Source organism: Diabrotica virgifera, chromosome 1, assembly GCF_917563875.1.
Source record: "Diabrotica virgifera virgifera chromosome 1, PGI_DIABVI_V3a".
Classification (NCBI taxonomy): Eukaryota; Metazoa; Arthropoda; class Insecta; order Coleoptera; family Chrysomelidae; genus Diabrotica; species Diabrotica virgifera.
In genome coordinates, this window is record NC_065443.1 from 278,991,072 (window position 1) to 279,003,015 (window position 11,944).

The 11,944-nt window shown below is 33.9% G+C and overlaps 1 protein-coding gene across 1 annotated transcript in view; it reads left to right on the top strand.

Moving 5' to 3' along the window:
- Window positions 1–10,300, top strand: part of LOC114333880 (uncharacterized) — a 99,221-nt gene extending 88,921 nt beyond the window's left edge. Inside the window, exons 10-12 of the mRNA XM_028283875.2 lie at window positions 2,670–2,877; window positions 5,263–5,508; window positions 9,813–10,300. Coding sequence (XP_028139676.2) covers window positions 2,670–2,877; window positions 5,263–5,508; window positions 9,813–10,240 — 882 coding nt within the window. The 3' untranslated portion in view covers window positions 10,241–10,300. The remainder of the gene's footprint in view (window positions 1–2,669; window positions 2,878–5,262; window positions 5,509–9,812) is intronic.
- Window positions 10,301–11,944: the final 1,644 nt, after the last annotated feature.

Sequence of the window (11,944 nt, forward strand, 5' to 3'; positions counted from 1 at the left end):
ACAAACGTCATCTTCTGGAGTTTCGAGAAATTTCGGCATTAAATTGATGCAAATGGATTACTGAGGGGTTCTTGAGGTCGCTAAATACGAATATGCCATCAGAACCAAATCCCGGAGTACCTGGTTCCCAAGGTTATTGCTAGGGCGTCATCTTCTGGAGCTTCGGGAGGCTTCGGTACTAAATTGATGCAAACGGATTACTCATAGGTTTTTGGGGTTAATGAACGCGAATTCCTTAAAACTTCAGAAGATAACGTCCTTTGTAGTGACCTTGGGCACCAGGTGCAGTGGATGTCGGTTGTGATGGCATATTCGTGTTTAAAGAGCTCAAAAACCCTCCAATAAACCATTTGCATCAACTAAATGCAGAAAACCCTCGAAACCCCAGAAGATGACGTGCCCTATTAGCGACCCTGGGCCCCAGGTCCTCCGGAGTTCAGTTCTAATATCATATTCGTGTTTACCGACTCTAAAAAACCAGTGAATAATCCGTTTACATCAATTTAATGCCGAAAACTCTCGAAACTCCAGAAGATCACGTGCCTTAGTAGCGATCCTGGGCACCAGGTACTCCGGAATGAATTTAATTATGATGGTATATTCGTGTTTAGCCATGATACTATAAATAACTGTTGTTTATAGTATCATGTGTTTAGTGACCCCAGAACCCTGTAAGTAATCCGTTTGCATCAATTTAATACCGAAAGCACTCGAAATTCCAGAAGATGTCGTCCCTTGCCTTGACCTTGGGCTGGGCACGAGGTGATCCGGTGGTCTATTCTGATGGCATATTCGTGTTTGGCGACCTCAAAAATCCTCGAATAATCCGTTTGCACCGACTTAATACTGAAAGTCCAAAGTCCAGAAGATAACGTCCCTTGCAGTAACCTTGGGCACCAGGTGATCCAGAGGTTTGTTCTGATGGCATATTCGTGCTTAATAACCTCAAAAATTCTCCGAATAGTCCAGTTACATCAATTTAGTGCCGAAATATCTCGAAACTCCAGAAGATGACGTGTCTTAGTAGCGACCCTGGGCACCAGGTACTCCGTACTTCAATTCTGATGGCATATTAGTAGGTACTTAGTGACCCCTAAAACCCGTTAGTAATCCGTTTGCATCGATTTAATGCCGAAAACCATCGAAACTCCAGAAGATGACGTCTCTTGCACTGATCTTGGGCACCAGGTGATCCGGGGGTCAGTTCTGATGGCGTAATCGTATTCAGTGACCCCAAAAAAATAAATTTTGTTCCTTAGTATACTAATTTTGACTTTATTTTTATATCTATGAAATTTTGGATGCATTTTATGCACTTTACAGTGCAATTATGCATTTCCACCTATTTTTGAATAGTAGACTTTTTTCCTGACGTCATCCTGAACATAATGCAAAAAACTGCAAGTCTCTAGGTGCTGTATTTAAAATTTTTTTATTTTGTGCTAAATGCCCTCGTCTATTTTCCGTATGGCAGAAAATAGTACATACTCTACCATAAAAAAATTTTCCGCAAAACTGAGAACCATTCTGAAGCACCTAACATTATCACGACATTCACATACGTTATAACGACCGACATTCGGAAAACACTCAGTACGTTTCGGCGCTTGACACATACAAATTTGAGGCAAACGAATTTCAGTACTGTTTATTTTGCCGCATACCGTATTTCGTCATTTCCCGGGGTTTTATTGTTTTTCTGGGCCTTAGTAGCTTCAAGAATTTCCTCTATGGTTGGAGATTCTACTTCATTCTCTACTTCATTATTTTCTACGTGGTTCGTACCCATTTCATTGAACATATCTACTTGTGTTCCAAATATGTCTTTCTACGAATTTTAGGAATGTGTTAAAGAATTTACGGACTTTACTGGTATAGTATTTTTACTACAAAAGCGATATTACGTAGGTCAAAATTTTTGACGTAAGAGAACTGTCAAAACATTAGAATGTGACTTTTCATTATTGCCATGTTTATAATAAACAAAACTCTTACTTCAAAAATTTTGACCTACGTAATATCGCTTTTGTAGTAAAAATACTATAGGGGATCGCTGCTATTTCTAATAGTATTAATTGCACCAGAGTGGATCATTAATGTAATATACATACCGTGTGTTTATTTTTATATATACTATCGGTTTACAACGTTCTCATTTTCCGATACCTATTCGCCATTCCTCTCTGTGCGCACATTGATCTACTTGCAGACCTCTTTCATCCATGGCTTTGTTTATTCCTGCCTGCCAACTTTTCCTCGGTTTACCTCTTCTTCTTCTACCTTGCGGTTTCCAATTTTGTACTTGTTTTGGGATTCTGTCCTCATGCATTCTTTGTATGTGACCAAACCATCTTAGTTGTATTTCGTTGATTTCGTCATTTATTGTATGTGTTAGCTTCATTATTTCTTGCATCTGACTTACTTTTCAGCCTATATTGTTGCTTTCCAAAAAGGGCCGTCTTCATATAGCTGCTCAATCTGCTAATACCTATCTTTTAAGTAGTGGCTTAGATTTTCATTAAGACTCGCTATTTATTTAGCTTCTTGATGATCAAGTGAATATTTCTTCGGTATAAAGAATAAATTTTGAATGTAAATGCATTAGAACTACTCCTCTCTTGTATATAATTATAATATAGAACTTTTAAATATTTTTAACAATTTTTTAGCTATTTGGTTTTCGATTTTTCTCCGAAAGAGTGTCAAAGTTTTTTGTGAACACCGTTGAACAATCTATTAAAATACGTGAAGATAAACAAATAATTCGAAAAGATTTAATTCACTTATTGATGGAAGCTAGAAAAGGTCGGAGTACGTTTGAGGAAGAAACTGCTGTAGAAACGGGTTATGCAACTGCCAAAACATCTTCATATTTCGGTAAGTTCATCATAATCGACACAATATTTAATTTCTTCTTCTTCCTGTGTCATACTCGATTATCGTGCGTTGGCTATCAAATTGACTATAGTAATTTCCTTGAAGGCAGCTCAGAAAGGGGATACAAATGATCTGTTAAACTATTCCCTCAAGATTTTAAGTCATGACGTTGTTTTTTGACCTCACCCTTTTCTTTCATCTATCTTGCCTTGTATTATTAAATTCTTCTTCTTCTTCTTTTTCTTATAGTAGGCCTCTTGGCCTGTTCTTAACCGATTTTGAGCTTGTATTCGTAGCTGTGATGTTGAGTGCCAGCTATCTCGCCACCTTTTAAAGGTTCCTATTGTTTTCTTACTTCGAATCCCTGGCTATACGGGCTATTCTCTCGCTGTCAATTCTCGTCACATACTGATTCCACTCTCGTCGTCTCTGTCTTCCCCACTGTACTATATCTTGTATGTTACAGATATCTCTTATTCTGTCGTTCGGTTTTCTGTCTCTCAGTGTTTTCCCAATTATTGACCTCAACGTTCTCATTTCTGATGTTCTCAGTATCCTCTTGGTTTCTGCTGTGTCACATCTTATTGTTTCTATCGCGTACGTCATGATCGGTCTTACACATAATTTGTATATGCGTACTTTCCCTTCCAGCCTCATTTCTTTGTTTCTCCAGATAACATCCCTCAGACATCCTGACACGTAATTGGCTTTATTTGCTTGCTTTCGGACGCTTTCTTTAACGTCTCCATAACTACATATTTTGACTCCCAGATATTGGAATCTCGAGACTTGTTCAATTATTTCGTTGTTAATTACTAATTTGCATCTTATGGGTTCCCTTGACACTACCAGGGATTTTGTCTTGGCTGTTGATATTTTCATGTTGTAGTTCTTCGCCACTGTATTGAAAGTTTGTGCCATTCGCTGTAGGTTATCCTCGTTATCGGAGATTAAGATTGCGTCGTCAGCATAACAGAGGATTTTATTTTCTGCCATCTTATATCCTTTTCCACTACTTTAAAATGCCTTCTATGATTTTATCCATTACTTAATTAAAAAGCAATGGGCTCAAGCTATCCCCTTGTTTGATTCCCGAGTAGATCTCTACTTCCGATGTTAGTTCATTCTCGACTTATATTCTGGTTTTATTCTTCGTATTAATGTCTTTAATTAGCCTTATCATCCTGTTGGGCTGATTTTTCTCCTTTAGCAATCTTAGCATATCTTTCAATCTTACACAATCGAAGGCCTTAGTCAGATCTATAAAGCTCATAAATTCAGATTTATTATATTCCAGCGCTTTCTCAGCAATTTGTCTGGCTATGAATATGGCGTCTATTGTGGACCTATTTTTCCGAAAACCTTGTTGTTCCTCACTAATTGTGTATTCTTCATTTATTTTATTGGCAAGTATTTTTGTTAGAAGTTTAAGAGTTGTGCTCAGCAAGGTGATGGTACGGTAGTTGCTAGGGTCTTTGCTGTTTCCTCTCTTGTGTATAGGTACTGTTATACTGGTCCTCCACTGGTCTGGTACACGCTGGCTACATATTATTTCTTGAAAGAGGATCTCTCTGATTTCCATTAAGGTTTCTCCTTCGTATTTTAGTTCATTTGGTATCCCATCGGGTCCTGGGGCTTTTCTGTTTTTTAGTTTACGTATGTTATTTCTTATTACTTCTTTTGTGATTTCTAGTTCTGTCTATGTTGGAGTCGTCTTCATTTCCTGTTTCTTCCTCTTCTTCAGGTACTACAGTATATTCCTTATATAGTTCTTCTATATAGACGGTCAATTGTTCTGCTTCTATTTTATTTAAACTTCTATATTCATTAATGGGTTTTTAGAACTTTCCACACTTATTTTTGCGCCCCTTACAAATCGTGTTGGTCCTTTCCAGTTTATATCCATAAGATGTTATCACTGCTAGTTGTATTGGTGTTTGTACTTCAACCATCACCTTTGTCTTTGTGGTGTTTAGCTTCAGTCTATACTTCTTATTGCTTCTCTTGTGATTTCTAGTTCTGTCTATGTTGAAGTCATCTTCATTTCCTGTTTCTTCCTCTTCTTCAGGTACTACAGTATATTCCTTATATAGTTCTTCTATATAGACGGTCCATTGTTCTGCTTCTATTTTATTTAATCTTCTATATTCATTAATGGGTTTTTAGTACTTTCCACACTTATCTTTGCGCTCCTTACAAATCGTGTTGGTTCTTTCCAGTTTATATCCATAAGATGTTATCACTTCTAGTTGTATTGGTGTTTGTACTTACAACCATCACCTTTGTCGTTGTGGCGTTTAGCTTCAGTCCATATTTATCACACGTTGTGGTAATCCGTTAATCAGATGTTGAAGTTCTTCGTACAAACTGATTATATTCTTTTAGCTAACAAAACTATGGAAAATATAAACATTTCAAGCACAGACGTAGCTGCTCAAGCTTTAATATTTTTCTTCGGTGGGTTTGATACCACTGCAACATCTAACCGGTTCATGGCCTATGAGCTAGCAGTAAACCCAGACGTTCAAGATAAGCTGAGAAAGGAGATTATTGAAATATATGAAAATTGCCAAGGAAATGTTACATATGAAAATATCATGACCATGAATTATTTGGATATGGTGGTTTCAGGTAAGCTCAAGTTTTAATCTTTTTGTCATAAATGTTTAGTAATTTTAACCGTATTAGTTTGCTATACTGACTTAAGTGACTATATTCATTCATTTAGTCATTCAAAGCAGTCCCTATAAGTCAATAATACCATTCATTTTTTACAAAATATTTGATATTGTGCAGTATTATGAGCCGTCTATATCCTCGTCGGACCCGAGGATATAGACGGCAAAATTAGTCAGAGTGTTATGAATTTCTGATCTGAATGGCTTCTAAATATGTTATCGAAACAATGTTTACCATGTTTTTTCTTAAAAGTAAAAAAAATATGTGCACATAATATGTGACCGTTGGGTTCATATAATATTTGTACATTTTGCTCATCATTGTGTTAAAGGTAACAAAAAAGAAATATTTTCGCTAAATAATGTTTATTTTAGAATAAGTAATAGAAAAAAGCTTCTTGTCTAAATATTAAAATCAAAAGAAGAATAATTTTGAATAAAATTTCAGAAACGTGTACATTAAAATAATATCAATATAAATTTGGAATTAAAACCATTTCCATATAAGTATGGAATTAAAACCTAATGTACATATCTGTGGACAAATGTTTTTGATGACTGATATCTTTGCAGAAAATAAAATTAAACTAAAATTATACAATATATCTTGTAAATTAATCCTTAGGAAAAGATACTGCCAGTTCTATTTTTTTCGATAACTTACTTAACAAGAAATGGAATAATATTTAACTCGTGAAGTATTCAATTGTTTAGTGACCTCAAAATACAAATTTTTCAGTTCAGCTAATTCTTTAGTACCTACTGCTATAATTTTGAAGTATTTCTTACTTGGAGAAATAGACATGTGCTTCAAAAAACAATATATGTGACGCCAAATTCACATTAAGAAACGTAGGTACACTGAAAAATATGGACTTTGATTAATTTGTCCATAGATGTGTACGCGTGGTTCGACGAGGATATAGGCGAGCGGCAGCAACCCCTAAAATGACGTTATACCGACCACGAAAATCAACTTTCAGGTGTATGACCAAGTATTTTAGTTATTCTTTTTGTTTTCGAGGCCGCTGAATTCGAATATGAAGTTTATTTTTATTTAGAATTGGTGGAACATGTGCAAAAATCAAATTTTATGCAAAAATGCGAAAAATCAATTTAGTTAATTTTTCAAATTTCAACTCGCTATATTTTTGGTCGCTTTAAATATTTCCTTTTGAAAATGTTACTGTATATTTTTGAAGTATTTAAAGTTTTCTGGAAAAATTAAAGACAAAATATACAATAGGAAAAAATTTATGAGCTTTATAGACGAGTGGCACACCTCAAAAAACGCTTATGTCTCGAGATACTGACCACGGTGTGGTGAATATAGCTCCATTCCAGCTCCAAAATTAAAAAAGGAAAAGTCTTCAATCACATTAAGATCAATTCAAGTACTGGAAGATATAAAAAATTCAGCTAAACTAATATATTATGACGATACTTCAGTAACACATTCAATATTTTATGAAACATTAGTAGATATATTGGAAAATGTTCATGGTACCCCTGACCCAATAAGCTTGATAAAAACTTATACAAATGATCTCGAAAGCCTATTGAATCTTTCAGGTCAACTACACGAAAATTTACCAAATAAGAACTTAAAATATATCAAATATATCACTTTTTTAATTTTTAAAACATTAATTGTCATTAATGTCACTGAATGTATTTTTTCATGGCAACGAAGGGCATCTGACGTAATATACTTGACGACGGGAAATTATCAAAAATTATCAGTATTAATGGCACAAGAGCTCTAAAATTATTGAATTTTTCCCGAGTGTCACTTTGACAGTTTTAATTTCACGAGCCGAAGGCGAGTGAAATTATTTCAAAGTGTCACGAGGGCAAAAATTCTATATTAATTTTAGAGATCGAGTGCAATTTGTTGCGATTATTTCATGGATAAAACTGTTCGAAACCAAAATTTTATTGTAATTTATTTATGTAAGTACAAATTAGTATAATTAAACACACAGTTGTTATAAATATTTCACGGTTAAAAGTCATCACTTTTATAATTTTTAAAACATTAATTGTCATTAATGTCACTGAATGTATTTTTTCGTAGCAACGAAGGGCATCTGACGTAATATACTTAACGACGGGAAATTATCAAAAATTAACAGTTTAATTTAGATTTCTGTAGCTGTCTATTGGTCAGAATCTCCTATGAATGAAATAATCGGGTATAATATCACAAGAGAGTGTGACTAAATTGAAAATAATGCGACAGCTTTTCGAAAAATAGTTGTCTGTCAAAAGACACAAGAGCCCGCAGGGCTCGAGTGGCTATTGCTCAATGACAACAAATTTGAGTAAAAGTGAAGAATTATTTTCTTATTTATTCTTACTGTCGTGTGATATTCGTAAGATTATTTTTTAATACGTATATTATGGATATTTTCTTAAATATGACAGTTGTCAAAACTAGGAGACTGGTTACCATTAAACAGAAACAATCTACATACTTAAAAAAATTATATCGGTAATTTTCTACAGTAGATAATTCTCAATATAATTTTAATCTGATTGGATAGAATTAAACACGTGATCAAATATCTTACCATACGATTGGAGGTTAAAATCATCAAAAAATAATCAGTTTAATTTTTATTTCTGTGGCTTTCTATTGGTCAGAATCTCCTATGAATGAAATAATCACTTAAATTCACCATAAAAAATACACTAGAACTAGTTAATAAAATACAAGATTTTCAATTGCCCAACAACTCCAGACTAATTTCATTTGACGTAAAAAATCTTTTTCCTAGTGTTCCTCCTACAGAAACTTTTGTTCTAGTTAAAAATCTTTTAGACCATAATAGTACAAATCCGATCATTAAATCTAACATTTTACACCTTCTTGAAAATTGCATAAATCAAGGCTATTTTGAATTCAACAATCAAATATACACAAACAACAGTGCAGAACTTATTGTGAGTAATCCTCTCAGCCCATTGCTATCAGATATATTTATGAACCAGCTTGAGAGAACAATTTCTAAACATCCCGTATTCACAGTTTTTATGGTTCTTATATTGGTGAAGATACGTGGATGATATACTAGTATGCTTTACAGGAACTAACAGGCAACTTGACTAATTTCTATCATACATTAATAATTCACTTCATAGTAATATTGAGTTTACAATAGAAACAGAACAGAATAAGTACATAAACTTTCTATATGTAACAATTACCAGACTACACAACAAACATGAGTTCTGCGTATATCATAAACCTACCCATACTGACACAACTATACACAATTCATCATCCCATCCTACACAACACAAATTAGCAGCCTACCATAGCATGATACATAGACTGACAGAAATTCCCATGTCAAAAAATAACTTCGAAATAGAACTGAACATCATTAAACAAATAGGAGTAAACAATGGCTATAACGAACAAACAATTAATACAATTTTAAACCAAAAGCTCCTTAAGAAAGCCCTGAAATTAGTCTATCCACCACCACAGAAAGAACCCAGATACTAGCAAGATAACAACAAAAATAGCCAGATACATAAAAAAGAAAGGAAAAACACCAGCTTTCAGAACTAGCAACAACTTAAGCAAATATATTAAGAACAATAAGAGCCGAAAGAGAAAACAACTACAGAGTGGTGTCTACAAACTAACTTGTAGTGACTGTCCGAAAACTTACATCGGTCAAACTGGCAGAACCTTTGACAAACGGATAGCAGAACACAAAAGGGCTTTCAACAATAGAAAAACAGACACTTCTACATACGCACTTCACCTTCTAGATCATAATCATTCTTTTAATGAAAAGTTTGAAATTCTGCTTATTCAAAATAAAGGCCTTAAGCTATCTTTATTAGAATCTATGAAAATGAATAAATCAAAAAATACAGATATAATTCTGAATGACCAACTCGAGACAAACAGCTCCCCACTCCTCAACCTCTTCAGTTAAAAGCTTTAAAAAGGCAAACACATAGTAAACTAAATCACTTGAGAAAGGCACTCTGCCGAAACAGCTGTAGTCACATAGTTATAATAAATTTTGTGGAAGTATAAAAAACAAACGTTTTCAGTGTTTTATTGTTAAATAATATCTGTATTTTAGTTTGGGTTTTCTGGTTTGGATAAAATCTGTATTTTATCTGCTTTTCTTCGCAAATCATTATTATTTTTATTAATCAATCGGTATCAATTAGTTAGTCGTAATGTATGAATAGATAATTTTGTAGACTGGCCTAATGTATTTTTTTCAGAACTAATGAGGAAATGGCCCAATGCCATTGTTTTGGAAAGGATATGCAACAAACCCTACACAATCCCAGCAGAACGTCCAGACGAAAACGACGTAACACTTCCAGTAGGTACACCAGTCTGGTTTCCAATATGGGGTATTCACAAAGATCCCAAATATTATCCAAATCCGGAAAAATTCGATCCAGAAAGATTTGGTAGTAATAATAGAGATAATCTTACACCATACACTTACCTTCCGTTTGGAGAAGGCCCTCGTAACTGCATTGGATCTAGATATGCTCTTATGAATGTGAAAGTTTTATTTTTCCAACTTTTAAGGAAATTTGAAATAGTTCCTGTGGAAAAGTCGAAGATTCCCATTAAGATTTCAAGACAGAACTTTACATTGGACGGAGATGGTTTTTGGTTCGGCTTGAAAAAGTTGTAAATAAACAATATAAAAAAAATTACTGGTCATTAGCACTCAAATAAAATAATTTATTATAGATACTAGATGTTTCATTTTATCCATCATAATCATCCAGCCTTCTGCCTCCAATCCTAGTTACTAAAGAAGAACGACATTAAGAAAATAGAAGCTTTTGAGCTCTGGTTATATCGTAGAATATTACGAATTTCATGGATACAGAGAATAACCACCACCGAAGTTTTAAAGTGCATAAAAAGTAAAAGTTGTAATAACTTTAAAAAGAGGAAACTTCATTACCTTGGACACATGAGAAATAACAAATACAAACTGCTTCGACTCATAAAGCAGGAAAAAATTAGCGAAAGAAGATCAATAGAAAGGAGAAGACATTCCTTGCTGAAAAGTCATAGAGCTACGATTAAATTGCACATCTTTATGTTTTCCTGAAACTGAAACCTGAAATATCATAACGTTGGCGTACAAACACTTTCAATCCCTGTGCTAGATTTATAAGTTCCAACTTTTAATAAAAAAAATTCTTATTTTGGTAGCATCTAGAAAAAAATTAATAACAAAACTCATTATTTGTAATATTTTGACTTTCAGATCAAATTTGTTATTAAAAAATCATTTGAAAAGAACTTATTGACATTTTCAGTGCGGTTATTTGCAAGATATCTTTTAACAATAGTGAACAATTAGTAAGAAATCTTTAGAAAAAATCATCCAAAAAACATTTTAAGAAGCGTATCCTCCTCCTCTGGTTGCTATCCACTCTTCTCTCGCCTTATACAGAGATTAACAGATGGTGCTCTGTATTTGATCTGACCATCAAAGAGACGATCTTTCTCGAGTTCTTTTATCATCAGTTTGCCTTCATCCACTAATCTCTCCATATCTTTCTGTCTTCTGGCTATGTGTTCAAAACGCCATATTATATTTTGATTGATGATTGTGATATGCCTATTCGGCTCGAAGGACCAATGAATAGACTTGGGGCTGGAGCTGGACTGTATATCAGGGTGGTTCTCTTTTTGTGTTTCCAGTGGTTGAAATAATTTTATACTGATTTAAATGTATTAATTATTAAACATGTATTAGGAAAATGTAATTTACAAAACCAGTATATGAAACAAAATTGATCTATATAAAAAAAATTTAAGTAGCTATGGCGACAATTTCAATTCTTCTTCCATATCTTCTTCTTTCAAATTAAGGTGGGCTAAAGGAAAACTGTACACCTAGTGTTGATGTCGAGTTTTGTTAATATTGAGATATCTGTGCGGTGTTCTGTCCAAGGTAAGCGTATCATTCTACGATATACCCACATTTCAAAGGCCATTATACTTTGTGAGTCGGACTTTTTGATGATCCAAGTTTCTGCAGCATAGTAGTTAGCGATAGGAAAAATAAGCGCCTGTACCAAGTGCAGTTTGGTGTTCTTGGTTATGCCATATCTATCCAGATTTTAGTAAATGTGACCATTGCTGATCTGGCCATTATAAGACGTTGACTTATTTCTTCTTCGCATCCACCATTTTTTGTGATAATACAACCAATATAATAGAAACGGCTTACCATTTCATACCCTGCTACGTTTTGTAATTCTGGCTGGTTATTTCTCGTTCGATCAAGTATCATAACCTTGTATGTGAATTATATTAATTTTTAATCTATATTCACGACTTACAATATTGATTCAACAAAATTGTGTTTTGACTA